Source organism: Corvus brachyrhynchos, unplaced genomic scaffold (assembly GCF_000691975.1).
Source record: "Corvus brachyrhynchos isolate BGI_N302 unplaced genomic scaffold, ASM69197v1 scaffold279, whole genome shotgun sequence".
Taxonomy (NCBI): domain Eukaryota; kingdom Metazoa; phylum Chordata; class Aves; order Passeriformes; family Corvidae; genus Corvus; species Corvus brachyrhynchos.
Window position 1 is genome coordinate 1,093,283 of NW_008246060.1, and position 19,921 is coordinate 1,113,203.

General features: G+C 41.0%; 1 protein-coding gene across 6 annotated transcripts in view; it reads right to left on the reverse strand.

The window, feature by feature from the left end:
* Positions 1 to 181: 181 nt before the first annotated feature.
* TET1 (tet methylcytosine dioxygenase 1) overlaps positions 182 to 19,921 on the reverse strand; it is a 55,403-nt gene continuing 35,663 nt past the window's right edge. For 5 of the 6 annotated variants that reach the window (XM_017746320.1, XM_017746318.1, XM_017746323.1 and 2 more), the window contains 6 exons: positions 16,183 to 16,391; positions 15,158 to 15,308; positions 12,562 to 12,651; positions 11,988 to 12,125; positions 6,353 to 6,692; positions 182 to 4,042 (listed from right to left, as the gene is read on the reverse strand). In XM_017746320.1, coding sequence (XP_017601809.1) covers positions 2,901 to 4,042; positions 6,353 to 6,692; positions 11,988 to 12,125; positions 12,562 to 12,651; positions 15,158 to 15,308; positions 16,183 to 16,391 — 2,070 coding nt within the window. In that variant the 3' untranslated portion in view covers positions 182 to 2,900. Of the gene's footprint in view, positions 4,043 to 6,352; positions 8,230 to 11,987; positions 12,126 to 12,561; positions 12,652 to 15,157; positions 15,309 to 16,182; positions 16,392 to 19,921 lie in introns of those variants that run through there. The other variant, XM_017746321.1, reaches the window with a different exon arrangement.

Sequence of the window (19,921 nt, forward strand, 5' to 3'; positions counted from 1 at the left end):
AAGAGCACCGTGGGTGATATGTTATTGTACAGATGGTATATTTCTCTCATGTAAGTAAAATTAATGAAGTAGTAACTGTGAGTTTAGCACCTATCAGTTAATAGTATTAATTATGTTAAGATACGCATTTCTTTGTTAGAATTGCCATTTCAAGAAAAAGTAGACCTGGGCTACCTGTTTGAAGGGATCCTTTTAGATCCACCTTTCAGTGCCTCACTTCTAAGAGGGAAGCTGCTGGTTTTTCAATGGAACATTTTTATCCGAAGTTTCCAATAAGTAAAATACAGGCATTTGTAGGAGATGATTCAAGTAAAAATTATCCACTTTAATGGTATGAACATTTTAAAAGGTAAAGAGATGGCTCTGTAACTTACTAATTTTGTGTAGAAAATTTATCACATGGGAGTGCTGAATTACAGCATTTCAGAAACTGAAGCTGTCAGGGCTATCAGTGAAACCAATAAACAAATCTGTACATGGTGTGGGACAAATACATGACTGGAACAGCTAAGGAATGTACAGTACTACTGACTGTATGAACAGCTGCAATTCCTAGTAATCTTCAGCTCACCAAAAATATACAAGTTTTAAAATGGAAATCTAAGGCACACAAAATACCATAATGATTTGATGTATACTGTATATTACATAGTCAATAAGCATAAAACTGCTGGTACAAAACAATGGCATAATATTGGTTCTGTTTTATCATTATTTACAATCCCTTCGTATCCTCTATTTAATATTAAGATTTGAACTAAAATTTGCAGCATACCCGGTTTTTACAAGTCTTAGTTAAAATAGGTAAGATACAAAGAACTGGTTCAATTCCTCCATCCTCTGCCATCAATAGCTTTGTTAATTTGAACAGGAATCTGCAGAACTGAACCCAAGATCATGACATAGTGATTGCTACTTCAGACCTGGCTCCTGCAAACGCTTCACGTGGCTACAGGAGAACAGTCTCATGGATCTACAGCCGCACCAAAGGATTTGTAGCACCAAGGTCCTGACTAGCGCTATGTGTTTAAAACACCATTGATGTACTTTTCGTACCGAAACTGTAAATAGAGTTCTTGCACTTCAGCTTCTCAAGGAAAAAGCACCTTGTCTTTAAATAAAGCAGATCCAGATAGTTCATATTCCTCTATACAGCACCACTACAGTATAATATTATCAAGTATATTATTAGTATGTTTTCACACTGGAAAAGTGACTTCATTCTACCTACAGGTTCCCCAGCCGGGGCGGGCGCCGAGGCAGAAGGAGGGGAGAGCTTTGTGTGTGGGCCTGATCCTGCAGTGCTTGGACCTCAGGGAGTCCTGGCGTCAGTGCTCCTCCTGGCTCCAACTGGCTCGCATGGAAGAAGTTGCAGGATGAGGTCAGTCCTTAGCTAACGTTGTCATTTGGTCATTTGTTTAAATAAATAAGTTTAAACAAGAAATACATAGGAGAGGAGAATCAGAAAGAAGAGTGGGATGCTACAGTATTTAAAAGCAATGGAGTGTCTGTTTTCCCTCTGGTTTAGCAAATACTCGTTTCATGATGTCACTTTCTCAAGAGAAATGAAGAACATAAATTTCAAGGAAGGATACAACCCTTTCCATGTGAAATGTATAAATTGCTTCAAAAATTTACAAAACATTTTTGTAAAAAAACTGAACTCAGAAAGTTGGTGAATATTACAGATAGGTTATTCTTAACAAAAAATTTGCTGCTAAATATTAGAAATTTGATAGTTTTCCAACACTTCCTTTGTAATTTTCCCAAATTATTTTTTTTATCAGAATAGAATAAGGCAGCTCTAGGGGGTATTTTTTTATCCCAAAACAATCCTACCCCTGAGGCATTAGGAACATTTGGTTGCCATGTTAACTTAGAACGCTGCAAACAAATGAGACTGATGCACTTACTGCTCAAAGAAACCGTAACAAATGCTGCCTTTAAAAAAACCCAGATAATATTCATAACTCCCAGTAGCAACACATGTATTGACCAGGCATCTCCTCATTTCACGTTTGTACACTCTCTTGAAAAAGAATAAAAGTTTCTATAATCCATAACTGTTTGTTTATATGCAACATAAAATCTTCAATGAAAAAGGGCAAGTTAAAAACAACCACATATGCTATCAGCATACATCCTGCAGCTGTAACACCATGGAACTCTACACAGCAAGAATAAAATCATTTCTTCTGTAGAGTATGCACAAACCTTAGACAATATGATCCTTATACTATACTATTTCAAGTTAATTTTAAAAATAGAAAGTGCTTTTAAAATATATATTTACAGCTTAGAAACAACTTCCAGCCATCATTACCAATAACTTCATTCTACTGACAAATCTAAAGAATAAAATTCATTGGTTTTCTAAAAGATTTATGTGTAATTTGGACTATATAGCAATGGTTGGAAGTTGTTAAAGCAATGGCACCATGAAGTAATAATTCAGCTTATTTATTTTTTACTGTTTGATGTGGTTAAGCACCAAGAGCTGTGTAGAGCTATAACTGTATAACTTGATTTAACACCATAAAACGTGAACCTGTTAAAATCCCTATAAATGATTTTTGTAGTAAACAGACGATTTAAAGCACCAAAATATAAATTCCTAAAGGTAATAAACTGAATGATTCAATCAAGGTTAATAACCTAAACAAAATCTTTTTTAGAATGTATTAAAACTATAGAACTTTTTTTTTGCTTAAAATGTGCTTGAGCACCACCAAATGTTAAAGTCACAGTTTAAGAAGAAATCCCCCCCTTTTTTTTTGTTTTTACCTCAGCCTTAAAATGGTTGAGATGAGCAAATAGTAAACGACGCGAGACTTGTTCTTTAACAGCACCTTAAAGAAACACCATGTAACTGCACCAGGAGGGGCACACCACACCGACACCTACGCCCAATGGTTGTAGGGCCCTGCCACTCTTGTCAGGGCGTACGAAGATACTGTGATTACGTTATCCTTGGTTACTGTTAATGCTCTGCGGGATGGAATTTGGTTGAACTCATTGTCTTCATAAAAAATACCTCTGTTTTCACTTGGTTGCTTTGCTTTCCTGTTGCTAGAGTTCAGTTCAGGATTCTCTGTTCCTAATCGTTCTGCTTCCTTTTCTTTTTCTTTCGCCCTTTCAGCCATCTTTGCTTCCCACATCGCTAAACCATGTTTTGGCTCATTTAAATTTTTGTGTTGGTAAAAAACTAAAGAAATTCTTGTGGGATGATTGCGGTTGGGTTTTTTAATTGGTGTGGTAGCATGGAGTTCACGTCTTGCACATTCAATTAAGATAGAACCATGAGAAGGTGCCACAGCAACCCCACCAATGTCATCATCCAAAAAATTGTGCTCACTGTCTGACCACAATTCCTCAGCCTTTTCTTCAGAATCAGCCGGCTGTCCCAGTGCACTGTTTTGCTTTTCGTCAACACAGTCAAAGTCACACATTTGTCCTTGATGGGAGCTGCCCTTTTCCCCTGGGCACCCATGGGAAGAGTCAGCTTCATTTATGATGGCATCCTTTGCTGAAGAGCTTAGCGGTACTGATGAGTCACAAGAGCTGATCATCTCTGAGAAAGGAGAATTGTCCAACTGAAGTTGACAATTCTGTTTGTCTGGCTGATGTTCAAGTATAGTGGGCAGGGGCTCTTTGTGGGCTGGGAGGCCTGGAGCAGTGACCTCGGGAAGAATCGGTGGCACACCATTCACCTTATCGTTCAGCAGAATTCCAGTATAGTCTTTGACTGACACATCAAAGTTCTTGCAATTAACATAAGGTGTCACATGAGGTTGCTTGGTACTGCATTCAAAATACCCGTAGGGAACTGAAAAATCTTGTTGAATATTAGTCACTGCAGTTAGGCCAGGCTTATGTGCGAGAGACGGATAGGGATGTAAACTATCCACCTTAAAGGGGGAGGAAGTCGTGTACTGTTTCAATAAAGAGCAATTTTTAGTAGTGTTTGAAGTATGTTTCATGGCATAAAGGTGGTTGGAAGTCTCCATTTTTATTCCAGGTTTTAAAGCATCTGTTTTGTTCCCTAGAAGAAATGCACACCAAAGTGTAAGTACTTCTCAATCTATAAAATACCTCTCTTACTTGCTTTCTAACATGAAAAATGCACACTGAGTACAGATTTTTCAAAATGGTGATTTTTAGCTTTTTAGGAATATCTCTATGTATGTATACATATATCTAAAATAACCTTGCTCAATTAACACCTTAACCATTTCCAGTCAGGCTGCTGGTGTATAAAATGGAAAGGTATTTCACAGAGGGATGAAGAAAATAAACAGATAAAATGAAATAACCACTGAATCCCAATTCACACAGCCCAGTCCTACAGAAATGCTTGCCAGCAGCTGACTGCTGGCCTTCAGTTTTTACATAGTTGATGAAATTCAGTCTGAAATTCAGCCTGTGAATCAGTCAAAATTCTGACCTGCCTTAACCCCACATTATGATCAAAAGGAAAGAGCTTGTTTATGGATCTTGTCCATCACAGCAAAAACAGTTACTGAATTACAATGATTCATGCATTCCAATACTGGCTCAGAAATTGTCTTTAAAAAAAAAGCATGTGGCAACATGCTCCAGGTAAATCCATCCTTACAAAATGAATTTTGAGTCATGTGATTTGGCTTTCTTCCATCTTTCCATCTAATTGCTTCATTATTTCAGATCTCTGTGCAGACATCCTTGTTCAATTTCTGTCAGTTCCCTAATCAGTTTCTAGCCATGGCTGCCTACTGCTGGGCTTGGTTGGGGAACAGGCTCCTCACATGACTGATTCTCATCATGGGTAGGTTCAGCCCAGAGTCCATGGGAACAGTGGGAAAGAATTCCATCGACTATGATGGGCTTTGCATCATGCTCTGCAATGGCTTCACATGCGTTTTGCCAGCAGACGGGCACCCCCCAGAGAGCCCTTGCTTACTCTCGTAAAAGACTGTCTCTGTCAGTGTTCTTTATTCCATAAATACACAGAATGGTTGTTTTTACACAGTGTAGGAGCACTATTCTTTCTTCTACTCTGTCTCCTAGTAATTTATAAATCAGTGACGAATTAAAAACATTCCTCCAATAGGAATGCAAAAAATTCAAAATGATATAATGACAGGCACAATAGTTAGTATGCAGAAACTGAAAGCTGTACGGGGACATGAGAAGGCCACATCCAACTCTTTAAAAACCCATTCTATGAAATAAAACACAAAGCATTTAATGACATTAACAGCCCCCACCCCAGAGCAAGGCCTTTGCCCTAAAGATTTTAAACACAGCATTTGAGAATTGCGTTCTCCATCACCTCAGAAGAGAGACCCACCGTGTGAAAATAAGTTTTAACAACCCACAGCACTCAATTACGAAAGTGTAGCAAGTGGATTTTTGTTTTTTAAATGTTATCCCCCCCAAAATGCAGACATTCTTTGAAATATGTTTACCTGTTATTCCTCCCCTTAAATCTGCTACATAGGTCTGGATGTCTCTCATGAAATAAAATTCAAAATTACAGCAGATGGGCTAATTTTCCTCTCTTCCTAACAGGCTGTGCTTCAATTTCATCTTTCACGTGCTAATCAGAGATTTTTTGTCCATGGCTTCTTCATCCATGGCTTCTTCCACCTCTTCCTTCTTTTCTACTTCTCATTACTGCCCAGTCCCATCCAATAAGTCCTACCCTGTGGAGGCCTGACCCAAGATCTGACACCGGGTACCACAGTGTAGACCAGCAGTGCCTCCGCACACCTCGGCCCAGGCACAGCTCTGTACTGCCCAGACGGGGGCTGTGGCAGAGGAAAAAACACGGCCTCCCTGGCACCTGCTGCTGACAGACTCCATTGCCCTGCTCCTTGTTAACAGTCCTGCAAGGGACAATTTGCACTGTCATTTGATAAAACCTGGGAGATTTTGCAAATCTCTTGCTGTGCAGCAGCGTCCGTGCCATTGATAGGAAATTATCACAGCTCAGATTCTGAGAAAGCCATTATCTGCCATAGGAAGTGGAGAACACAGTTCTTGTACTTTAAAGTGACAGAAATTCAAGTTGCTTATTTAGGTAAACATTCCAACAATGTTCTTTCAGGATGGTCAAACTGCCATTATTTATTAGAATAAGGGAACTTGGAAATACTTCACAGGCATTGACACACCAACAGACTATTTTTGCGTAATCACCTGTATTCTTTTCTGCACCAAGAGACAACACTGGCTACAGTGACTTGTTCATTAGCCCTTAAAATGCAGAATATACAAGTAGTTTATTTTAAAGGAGCTTTTCCCTCCCATCAGATGTGTATCAGAACACCGAACCAGAACCAACTGTCAGAATTTCATAAGCATCACTCACCTAAACAATGCAAAGTGTTGCCAAGATTTTCTGGGGCTTCAGTTTTCAGTTTTACTGGTGCTGAATATTTTTTATCTATTAATGGCTGCTTTTCAGTCGGGGTCCTCCTTGTGTCTGGTTTCTTCTTCTTGGTAGCTCTGAGAGGCTCAGCCAACATTCGCACTTCTCTGGGGAACGCTGTGAGCACCTGTATGGCTCCGGCTTTTATCTTGGCTTCCAGGCCCTCTTCAGTGCCAAACTCATCTGTTTGTGAGATTTTGTAAAGAGGCAACACATGGAGCTGTTCATCGCTTGGAATCACCCCCACTCTCCGGTTATCTTCCTTCGTTAACGTACAGACCTGGCACGAGCAGAATCAGTTACAAATAAACCACACACAAACCACAAGTTACGTAGAGACTCAGGCAGTCATCCTAGGCTTCACTGCTTACTTGTATTCTATGGCCACAATGCTATAGGGCTTTCAAATGCAAACATCTGACAAATACTTGTTTGATCTACAATGACACAGAAAAACTATTAGTACTTCAAGACCAAGGCACGTGTCTTGGATGGGAAAGTGAAATTTTGGCTCAGCTTACAGTATCTACAAATATATGCCAACCTTGGTAAATAATCTCAGCTGTAAACATACTGTAAGTTCCTAAGCACTCAGATTATTTTCTTTTAATACATAAATGTATCTTTGATGTTCAGATTAATTTTTAAGGATTACAAAATACAAAAAATTATTTTTGCATTAAACAACAAGCGTCTACGATCTGGAATTTGTTCTATGATTTGGAATTGGTTTTTGTTTTTGTTTTGGCTGGCAAATGAAAAAAAAAAAACAAACCAGCACAAACAATCACTCATACCACTCTCTATTTTTTGCAAATCTCAGCTCTAACTCCCTCCCTCTCTCAACACTTTCTTAACACCCCGCTGTAATTAACTCACAAGACCCAGGAAATGTTCTCCTAGGCTACTGCCCTACTTCCTGTTATTCTGTGTTGTGAGATCTTGGAGCCCAGAGGAGAGTGCTGGTTATATCCAGTTTGATGAGCACACATCAGAAATGTGAATAAATATTCCAACTTATTGCAATCATTTTCTTAGCATCATTATAAGTGCTGAACATTTCCAGCACTCCTTGAGTTCCAGCTCTTACTAACCCTTCCCCTTGAAAGCAGCACTAACACTGGCACTATAATCCCTGGTGTCATTCCCAAGGGATGGCAACAGCTCTGTGTGCCTGAGCACGTGTACAAACATTCACCCTTTTGTAGTTTTGTCACTTATATTCCCAAGGGACTGCTACATGGCTAGAAAGCCATACATCAATATCATGGCTTAGGTAAGCTGCTATTTCGCAGGAGTTACCAACTACACACATAAAGCAATGGGAGCACCATCCAAGGATGAGATGGTGCTCCCTAAATGGAAACGTATCACTCCAGCAGTGTGTAGGCTGAATATGATGCCTATCATGAACAGTCAATCCAATTTCCCAGAATCTTGTCACCATGCCTAACATTCCAGAGGAGAAGAATATTATTTAGGGGGTGAAGAAAACCCAAACATTTTTTATTTTACAGCACAGGTTTTGCATAAAGGCGCCACACAATTATTTCTAGAAAAATAAAATTACAGAACCACAAACTAAAAATCCTGAACCAAAAAGGTGGTGGCTAGGACTTTATCAGTAGCTCTATGCAAAGCTTAGCAGTTGCAGAGCAACAAAAGGAAGAAATCTGAGGGGCAGAGACAAGGAAGAGCTTTTCAGGAGGCAGTTGGAAGGGATGGAGAGGGGGCTCTAAGGCATTTAGCAGCTGCTTTGTAGCGCTCACTGAGGTGCCGGCTCCATGCGTACTCACCTCATCTGGGCAGCCTCTGCACTATGAGGGAGATTTAGAAAAAACAACAAGTTGTTCCGTGAGCAGCGATTGGCACCTTACTTCCTGTGGGCTTCTCCATCCCCGCACTCCCACACACCCAGGCCCGGCAGTGATCCCTGCTCCCACCTCTGCTGGGCACCAGCCAGCAAAAGCGGGGCCTGCCTGAGGCTCAGGGCCATGGCTGCAAGGACCCTGCTACCTCCTCCCTGGATCCGGCTCCCCTCACTCAACAGTGACACTTCACAACTCACAACAAGAGGTTAAAAAAATCTCCAAAGACAATTCAGTTTCTGCCATGTTCAGTGAAATCTGTTTGAAACTAGTCAGCAGATGCCAAATTATTCATGAAGGGTGAGAGAGGGTCAGACATATAAGAGAGCATGATTATATATGACTGATGTTCTCAGAAAGCCCAGTGCACTTCTCCCCTTCTAAATTATAAACAAAAGCAGTAATGAAGTCAGCATGGAGGGGCCTGGCTCCCACTTGTTTTCATCAGAAACTGGGCAATGGTCTTTTAGAATACTATGTCCAGCCTGTAACTGGCCGATGCACTAATCAGAAAAACGTCTTGAAGATTAAATCCACAATATTTATTATTTTGAAAATTGAAACCCTTATCCAATTTACAGTTATAAATTTCCATGCAAAAGCCAACACTTTCTGGAACAAGAAAAATGAAGAACTGTTTTGAGGGTGGTAGTATATTGACAGAACTATGGTGAAAGTACTGCCAACTCCAGCAAACACCATATATTAAATACTGAGTTAGATTATGTATTAAGAATTTAATGTATATCCAAAATTGTATCCAGACCTGAAGACCAGTACATCTACAGCCCAAATACCACAATACCAATTTTAACACATGTATACTTTCACAGTCAGTGCCCCCTTAAAATATTATAACATAAAATTGAGGATGCAATGGCAAACAGATAACTGAAAATTAATGATATGGGAAAACCAGCCATAAAGGCTGTACAGATAAGCTAAAACCTTACAGTTAAAGGTGTAAAGTCTCACCAAATGAGAAATATCTGCTTTAAAAAACCCCTCCAATATTCAAATCTGTGCAAAATATTACATTAAGGAACTTAGAAGCCACTGCTGAGAAGCGAAAAGCAGTATTTTCTATTGATACTGACACTGTTGCAAACTGACCAAAATGAAGCAAACATGAGAAAACCACCAAGTCTGTTAAAGGCCATTTAGAGTGTGAAGCTGCATATCCCAATACTCTGTTTTTTTCAGAACATGTAGCTAAATCATCCAGGATGCTCAAAGGCCAAAGAAATGTTGGCCAAATGGTTTGCTTAGGTTTCCAGTGTGCTTGGTGATCAAACCCATTACCTATTCTGGACTAAGTGATGTCATGGTAAAAACTGCATGTTTATGAAACTTCATTATTATTCTTCCCTTCTTTTAAACTTAAAATGCACCAGGAACTCAATGTAATTCCCTCCAGACATCCATCTGTAGCCAGACAGCTTCCACTGTGTTATTCTGGGTCTCTTTGATCTGTCTGTGTCCTCTTGAACCTCACATGTAGAAATGATGGAGCCTTTTCCACTGTGTTGTAATAACAGATGTTTTACATTCAAGTTTCAGCAGAGCAGTCAAACAGCCTTTCTAAACCTGAAAGATGGAATTAGGTTTCCTACCCACCCCCTCCCTGTGCAGCTGGAGACAGAGCGGGTGCCACTGGGACTCAGGTGCTGCTGCAGCCTTGCCCACCATTACACATACAAACATCTTTGCTTTTCCTTTGCAACCGAGACAAACCATGTTGTTCTGTTGGCCTGATCTATCCTGAACAGGTGTGTGTAGGTCAGAACCAGAGACGGGAACCCCAAACATATTTTCCTTTTGCCCACTTCATGTCCCCCAGGCTGTGCCATCAGACAGGTGACACAGGTACAGCACAGGAACCTCTGGGAGCTCACAGGTTAGCAGAGGGAACTTCTCACATTTCTCTGTTTGCACAATATATGTCCCAGTTCAAGTAGCTAAACTCAAGTGTTGATACTTACAGCTATTTTCTATTTACAAATAGCCCCTTGCTGCAAGAATACTAAAGAAATCCTATCTAAATAAAGAGAACACAGGTATGCAGTATTTATTTGTGAGTGAGCTACCCATGAAAACCAGATTCCAAGGCATAGTTTTCAGCAGCTATAATCATTTGGTCATGTTCTGAAAAACCAACAAAATTTGGCAGAACTTGGTAGAAAGTGATACATAATGGTCCATACAACAACCTTCCACAAGCTGTAATGTTCCATGCTTCTGAGACTTGGAATTACTTGCAAACACACCACATACAATCCATAAAGTATCAACACCAGCAAGGATAATGTGAAGCTGAAATAACATCAGGTGATTACATATAAATGCAGTTGTAGAACTATTCCCCAATACATTCCTCAAAAAAGGTTTAATTGTCCCTCCAGGTGCTTCTGGCCATAACTTAGAACTTTCCTGGGATCCAATATGGCAAAATGAGTAGCAGACTCAGCTGCCATTTCATTTTGTCTTTAATTTAAGAGGTAATGGAGCACTTAAACTACTCTTCTCAGAACATCTAAACTAAATTTCATCAAAAAGCATATTGTGCAGTTTGTCTGACAAGGAGGTCTCATTTTCAAGTTTAGAGTCTTTAAGGGCATTGAATTCCTACGCTTCAGAAGCAATTTTGCAATGTATACTTCCAACACTAAGCAAAAATAATAGTCTGTGGAGGACTGTCATTCCTGGTGGATTCCCAAACCTGCTTCCATACTTTAAAGGAACGGACATTTGCTCACCTTACAAGCACGCAATTAACACCAAACAACTGTACCAGTCATTTCATTACTGTCACATACAAATGCTCAATGTTAACTATAGGTGTAAATGCAACATTTTATTGAATCACAACAACACAACAATTCAATTTGTGATAGACATCCTTTGATACAGAAGTTACTCTTGTTACCTGCACTGCTGTACAAGAAGTCATCCTCGCTATTTTGAGCACTGCAGTGCTCCAACTGCTCAAAGAACACTGCCAGTTTTACCTTTTCTCCTTTGAGCTTGTCTTTCTTCAACACTATGGTCTTAATTTCTAGGAGATCACTCAGCTGAGTAATTCCCAACCAGTTTTCTCACTGGCAATCCATCAAGATATTTCATACAACAGCTACACCAACCAATCTGTGGGTTTTTCTTTCATACTGAGATTTAAAGACCATAATAGTCACCTGGCTCCACCAAGATTTCATACTGTCTACTTTCTGACCTGTAACTACATTAACATGAAGCCTAGTAAGTGCCCAGTGGAAGAAAGAGTGAATTTGATGAGCCTGGGTGAGCTAAGTTCGTAATGAATTAGTTTGCTTTAGCTCTTCCTCTACAGAGGTCTGTACAGCTCCTTGGTTAGACAATTATTTGCCTTTACCATCAACCCTCTCACAGGAATAACTTATCTGCCCCCTGGCCAGGCCTCTCCAAAGAGCTGAGTGTCTTTACAGAATGGAGGTATTTTGTAGGAAGGATCAATCCCATCCCTTTTTTGATCTGTTCTGCAATAAGATGAACTCATGTCCTCTGTAGACAGTAATAAATATACGCAAATAACATGGGCATTGATAAATAGCAACATGCAGTTAATTTTGAAATAACTTCAAAACCTTTATGCAAATGAACCCACAAGCAGCACTTTAAAACTCTCAGTAATCCCAGTGAACAGCAGAAATGAGAAGATGCTGCATACATACCACAGTGCTCCCATTGTGCATGTTGTGTGTGTCCTTGTGGGCGTGGGCACAGAAATCAATGCATGCAGTGACACCAGAGAAGGGCCGACCGTCCTTGGAGCCCAGCCGGCAGTCAGGGCCCATGTGCTCATTTTCCACCTGAAAGGAAAATAAACTGCACATACTCGGGACTGAAAGCATGGGTTTGCAACCCCACAAGGCACCAGGCAGCTTTGTGACAGAATCAAGGCAGCCAGACAGACTCACTGATTCAAAATGATATATTTTCCTATGAAACATGTAATATTTATGGCTGGATGCTAATGAGATAATCAAGTCAGCCACAAGCAAAATGTCTTGGGTAGTAAAAACATTTTATTTACAGTATTATCTCTAAGCATTTTTCACATATGCCCAGCTCAGGGTGCTGCTTAACCACCAGTTCAAGTAAAGTGGTGCAGCATATGGAAACTTGCCAAATGCACTGGGATTCATGGCCCTGGCAAAGGCTGCAGCTCCACCCAGGAACATACTCGGGGGCTGCTTTTTGGATTGAAACTGCGCTGCTGTTCAGAGCTGGATGTCTCAGACCTACCTGGTTCTGGAAAGCTTCTGGAGCAAGCTTCTTATAAACCGGAGCCACATCAGTAGCTAACGTTTGCAAATTATTTTCAAGAAGTTCCTCCTGCAGGGAAAGGCAACATTTGGTGCTGCAGTTTGCTTTAAAAGAATCTCAGCCAGTTTAGAGATGCCCAGTAGGTCAGCTTCTATCTCATATTTTATTAAACTGACTTCTGTTCTGCTGCCCTTTGTCACTAACCATAAATGTCTACTTTTGCATGACTAAACCAAAACTGTTAAACAGAAATCAGCCAAATAACAATAGAGGATACCTGCTAGGTCAAAGGAACCCAGCACACAGGAACTAATTTCTGCATTATTTTCCATACACAGTCAAGAAGTGAGGTATGTTGCACTCAAAAACACAGAAGTAACATCCAGAGGAGAAAAATCATGCCCCAAGCTGAGTGGGGATGGAAGCCCAGGTCTTCTGTTAGTGTTTTGCTTATGGGGGCCTTAGCCTATGCTGACACACCATATCAGAAACTCCTAATAACATTTAACTTCAGCTCTTAGGTCTTCTCTCAGGTACTTTTCTCATATTGCAGCAGAACTTCTAACAGGAACATTTTTAAACTATTTTGTTCTTTGGAGGGGCAAAACTCAGGGCTTAATGGAAATAACTACTAGATTCAGAAATAATATTCCCTTCCTTAGGCTAAGCCATATAAATACAGAATTAGCTAGGGGGGCTTCTATGGCAGCATCATATTTAAGCTCTTATTTGTAGAAACAATCCCTAAATTCTTATCCTAAGTTTTTGCTTTTTCAGGAAAATCACCAACCAACTGGGAAAGCAGAGGGCAGCGACAGACTCCCTAATTTCTTTTCCTCCAAGGACCAGGCTTTGAGAGACAACTGCAGCTTCAGTTTCTCATAGTGTATAGTGGCAAAAAATAACAGCTTGCTTCATTTTATTTAAAAAAACCTCAAACCCACTTAACACCACACAGTAAACACCAACATACGTAAACACCAGGAGACTTCACTTTTTTCAATGTGATGTTACATTACATGATCATACTGTATTTTTAACTCTTACTAAACCCAGTTTATCAGCTGTAAATGGCTACCACAAGGTTTTCTGAACTGCATTGAAGGGTAATGTATCCTTAATTATCCATACTACCAGGAGGATATGTATCTTAGAAACCATTCTTTCCTCAGTATATTACACCCTTTGCCTCATCTCACTCAGCACCAGAAACCTACAGAGAAAATGCATGCACAGAATGTTCCATGCATAGCATTACACAGGGGGAGAACACACAGGGAGTAGCAGAGGACAGAGAAGGAATGGGATCCCTAAAATGAAAGAATGCCCAATAAATACATTTTGCTATAAACTGAAAGTTTATAAAACAAATTCCCTCTTGAGACAAGCAGAGCTAGTTTTGGCCTGTTGTGCCTCAGGCAGGTGTTCAGTGAGGAGGGCAGAAGGGCAGCATGTGCTCTGTTGTGCTGAGGCAGAAGCACCCACCTCAGGCCCTAATGAGGTTTGTGAATACCCACAGTGCAAGTGGACTCCACACAGCTCAGAGAAGACCGAGGGCTTGCATTCACACACATGTGCATGAGAAATACTTCATAAACTGTTTTTAGGACAAAAACTCAGGAGCTGGGAGAAATATTTACCTACAGTGAATCAAGTGACATCTCTCTTTCAAGAAACAATGGATGTTTCAAACTGTGTGTACATAAGAAGATTACTGGCAGGGTAACCCCAACGGAGAACCTGGTACCGGAGTGCCTCAAAATATGTCAGCTGTGCTAGGAAAGATGTGGTACTTTTATATAGGAGCTCCATAGGGAAGTGGGGTTACAGACACCTACAGTCAGAACAAAAGGCACTTTGGAGTCACGCTGAGAATTATCTGTTCACCAGGCAGTGGTTACCAGCTTACAACACCTTTATTACTTCTTCATGAAAATATTTTCAATGCAAAAAAACTAATGTGGTTGGATTTTTTTTTTGAGGTTTGTTACTTCACCTAATCCATCACTATTTTCTGTAGTACCTCAGCTGTATGGCATCACTAACACTCATAAGCAGCAATTACAGTATCATTTCACTGCATCACATTTTAGTGTATTCATTCCTTCAAAACTATTTCAAAAACATGCTGTCCACAGAAAACCCTGTTTATCCTTGGTGACAGAGGGGAGCCCAGGCTGTCAGCTGGTCCTACAGCAGTGGGAAAGCAGTGCAACCCCAAGGCACAACATTTTCTGTGCCAAGGCAAAAGGCCTGAGTCCCTGAGCTACAGGCTTGGCCCTTAGAAAAAGGCCTTTACTTACAAAGAATTAGCATTTCACAGAGTTACACAGTGAGCTAAATATGCATGCAAAAAAGCATTAAGAATAATTTTATGGTATTTAAATACATAGTAATTATTCCATTGAATGAAATCTCAGTGTCTTTTACTCTAAATACTACAATTACAAAAACTTTGTTGGGTGTGAGTTTTTGGTAAGTTACATACATGTGGGAGAGAGAAGGGGTGGAGAATGTCTAGTTCTGAAAATCATCAGAAAAGGCATTTTGAGGAAAAAAAATAAATAAATCTTACTTGTTTAGGGTCATCAGTGAGAAGCCTAAATTTCCTGGGGTTTTTGCTCCTGGCAAACTTACAGCCATTGAAATACATACTCCACGAACAGCCAAATGAGAATGATGCTCCACAAGTTTCTGGGTCAAGTCCTTGACATGCACAAGTACGACTACAAAAGGAAATAAAGACACATCAGGTCAGCTGGCAACACAGCTCTTGGGTCTGGGGGGTTTTTAGGTCACTGCTATTTCTTTTATAATACAGAGCATAAACAAAAGAAATTTGTGAAATTCATGGCTTAACCAGGTATTTTCTATTAAGAAAATACTCATGTGTAGAGGGCTGACTTTTCTGCACAGTCTCAATTTCCCCAACACGCAATTTTGGGACAGAAATATAAACACTCAGTTATAGCTATATAAATACACCCATGCTTTCATTTTGACTTCTTCAGTTGGATAACATTTTCAACCAAGAACAGCCCTGCTACTAAAGCTTACCCCAAATCCAATAGCTCCTGTCTTAAGTGCAACACCACCATTAACTCCAAATTGATCTGACTTTTTGGGTAGACCTTTTAAGAACACAAGCATTAGATTTAGGTCCCCATACAGCTCAGAGTCTGTTGAATGTGGGCTACACAGAAATCGGCACACAGGCATCACTGCAGTTGCAATATATTCTCTAACCAATTAAACTAAATTCCTCTCAGAGGCATAGAGAGGAAGATCCTAGTCTTGAGTGTTCAACCTCACGTCTACTTTACAAAGTCACAAACCTCCTTCTTGGCAGCTCTTTTAGCACAGCTGTGTGTGCACAGGGCACACTGGCAATGTTGTGTGCACAGAGCCAGGAGAGTGGGTCCTCGCCACCCCTCGCCTGGGGCACGGCACGTACAACTCCCACTGAGAGCCTTTCCTCTAGAAAGAGCCTGGAATGAGGTGTGATACCAAAATGACACCCGGTGGTTTGGAATTTTAGATGCGCGAGTTGAACTACTGAGCTCTCAAGAGCACTCAAGGGCTCCTAGGGCAGGGACTCACTCTTCGTTGAGGGCGCAGCGCCGGCTCGTGGGACAGCCATACTTGCGCAGGCTCTGTGTCAGCTCCTTGTACAGCGTGTCTGCCAGGAGGTGGGGGATCCCCTCCCAGGCCAGGATCAGGATCACGATCACAGCAGTCTGGCAGTGGTGTCCCGCACGCTGACGGACCAAGCACAGCAACTTCTCCTCATCGCTACTTCTTCGGATCACCTGGAAGAATCACTTGGATTATTCTTTGCCAAGCACAGGCATCACCTAATGAGCTGCTCTTCTCTGGGACAAGTAAGGCTGGAAAAGCAAGAAATGCTGCCCAGAGAGTGAGTGTCAATCTGCAAGCAGGACTGGGACAGCGTCACACACTAATCTCTGGTGTAGAACATGATTTTGTGTTGCTTTTTTGCCTGCAGCAGAAATAGCAGTACATTTTACAGGAGGAGCAATATTCAAAGTGTTGTACACAAATAATAAAGAAGATGCACTACAAGGAAAATAACCTCTAGAAAGACAACAGATCCCCTGAGAACCTAACGTTACTTTGAAAATACAACAGAAAATGTAGTGCCAAACACTCCAGAAGGCAGGTATGTGAAAACACACTCCAAAAGCACACCTAGGCATGCGCTAGGGCAGCTACTAGCGTTACAGATCAGTACCTAAGATGGTTCCCACCTTGCAAAGAAAAATGAGAAGAAAATGATGGAACAGACTGTTCTTAGTGAGGGAAGCAATGGGATTTTTCAGAACATATCCCTAGACTACCTACATTAAAGTTCTTAGAATGCTGACGTTTTTACTAACCTGTATGACATACAGAACACAGAATCTTGTAAACCTTATTCCTCACACACAAGCTAACCAGTATGGGACAGTACAGTACACCACTGAAAAAAAATGGGAAAAAATTATAGTCCTACTCCCACATATTTACGTTTTTGCCACAATCTGAAACAGAGTGGCATTTAAGGCCACCAAAAATGCATTAAAGCTAGGTAATACTAGAACACAGTCTTTGAAAACCAGGTTTATTTATTCATCCAACATGTTTTAACCAGCACAGCCTGCACAAAGCCTCCAGCAAAGGTGTCAACGCTCCAGTGTTGACTGCTCTCTGAGGCAGCAGAGGCTCCGTCCTCCTCAGCCCTATCACACATAGGCTGGGGACCTGTGTGGCTCTTGCTGTGTGTGCACAAGCCCCTGCACTGCAGACCTCTGTGCCAGCTCCGTCAAAACCCACTTGCTCTGGGCATGCAGCCGCTCAACCCGGCCTTCATCCAGCACCCTCTCCATCAGCAGAGCTCCCACATATAACAGACAACAGCACTGGGCACGGACCATAAAAGCAGGAAGGCAACAGTTCACTTGCTCTTTGAATACCTCCAAATATCTGAGCATTCAGGCAGATTCCCTATTGGACTGATGTCAAAACTGCTTTGCTGCCAGATGTGCATCTGTCACTCATATGTGACCCCCTAGTCTGATCACCTCTGAATATCTAAATCATTTTGACTCACTAAAAGCAGGGACCAAAGCACACTTACAATTCATCTGCAAATGAAAAGGTTTGCAACAGATGAACAGTTGAAAAGAGCATCTGTGCAGGCTGAGCAGGAAGAAGCAAACTTGAAGTTAATTTGTGTCAAGAGAGAAAGTATGGCCCTTCTAAAGTTAATCACACACTCTTACAATGAGCCTTAAGCTTAATGAGAATACGAGTAAATGCCTCTGATAGACCATTCCTCAAAAGGAGTCTTGTTTGTAACTCCCCAACAGGTTCAGTATGTTTTATAACGAAAGAAAAATAATCCAACTCATTTACATTTAGGTGAGGTATACAAAAATCTGTTATGGCTGATACAAAATACAGGTTACTCATGTCAATATGAGTTTTACGTTCCTCAGGCAGCACAGTTCCTTCAAGCCAGAATAACAACTTAATTGTGTTACTCAGTATGAAATGATGCTTTTAGTCTTCTTTCTAAATTTTTTTTTCATTTCTAGGCTGTAACTTCAATAGCACAGTCTGGTACTGCACAACATCATGTTGCCCTTTTAAAGTTCTCATATAGCTCTAAACTAGAAACAGAGTCCAGGAAAAATGACAAGTGAACACAAAGAAAATTTATAGTTTCCTTTAAACCAAGGCCACACTTTCCTGGAGTTAAATGTAGCTGGAATTTGCTTCATTATGTATATAGCAGAGAATCCAATACTGTTATTGGACCCCAAAACATTTTAGAGCCCATCACCTTTGTGGCCATAAAGGCAGTGAAGGGATTTATGAGTTGTGTGAATTTCATTTCTGTGGGTCAGGTTACACCATGTGCTCACCCGACTCTACAGCCGGAGCTCTCCTGTCCTTCTGTTCCCAGAGATCAGGCACTTCTCCCACCTGTTACAGGCTCAGAAGAGCCCACTCCGCATCAGAGCGGGCCCATGGCCAGAGACAGTGCAGCCAGAGCTGGAGCCGAGCTGCTTTCCCATAGGAACTGATGATTCCCTCCACATGCTACCCCTGACATTCTCACAGAATTAATAAACTGAGTCTCTCCTGTATAATACTAATAAATCCACAGCAGTGCCACACTCAATGTACAGAAAAGCCATTCTGAGCATGGCAACTGAACTCTGGAGTGTTTCCTCAGACTGGGAACAATGCAGAAATCAGCTGGCAAACCTTGTGTCCAAAGGTTTTTGGTATTACTCATTATTTCTGTGATGTAGTTAGCAACAGTGATGAAGTAAATAATTTAATACTTCAGTTTGTTTAATTTTGGTCCCTAATGCATTTAAAAGGCATGAGAAAGTAATAATTTGTTAAGTGGAGGAACTTAAAAGCTAGGTTTTTAGAATGGGAAAATAAAAACCTTTCCCCTGCAATTGCTTTTCCACACAAGCTAACCATGACTGACTGACTGACTCACACTGAAAAAATAACATAATCAACAAAACAGACTTGTAACAAGTTTTTGAAGCATTATGTAACACTTAAATGCAACAAGCAATAGCACAAGAGGAAACAGCTTCAAGTTGCCCCAAGGAAGGTTTAGACTGGATATTAGGAAAAATTTCTTCACAGAAAGGACTGCCAAGCCTTGGCACAGGCTGCCCAGGGCAGTGGTGGAATCCCCATCCCTGGAGGAATTTAAAAGACATGTAAGACGTGGTATTTAGGGATGTGGTTTAGTGGTGGACTTGGCAGTGCTAATGATGGGTCAATGATGGGACTCAATGATCCTAGAGGGCCTTTCCAGCCTAAATGATTCTACATGCCATGGTCAACTTCTTGAAAGTATGCAGGGCCAGATCACTCCTGAGCTCTTTCAGCAAGCACTCGATGTCATCAGTGCTAAGTATCCATCAAGACTCCCACATTAACTATGAATAATCTGTTTCAGCTGCAACACAGAACTTCTTGAAAGAACAAAACTTCTAACAAACTTCTCCACAAAGCTCAACTGATACCCATTGGCCCTGCTCTGCACTCAGTAACAGGGCATGAAGTGACAGGCTACCCACTCTCTCACCTGTGTGCAAATGTCACCATGGCTAGGACAAAAGGAAACACTGACATGGGACACAGCCCCTTCCACAGAGCTTCCTTGGAGCACTCACCTATTGGACACACAGTACCATTAGTACCATCCTTGTAGGTTGCTAATTTGGGCAGGATGCTCAGTTATTTTGACCATTTTTAATCCCAGTTTTGTTCCATCCTTCTGGTGCTGTAGGTGGTGCACCCA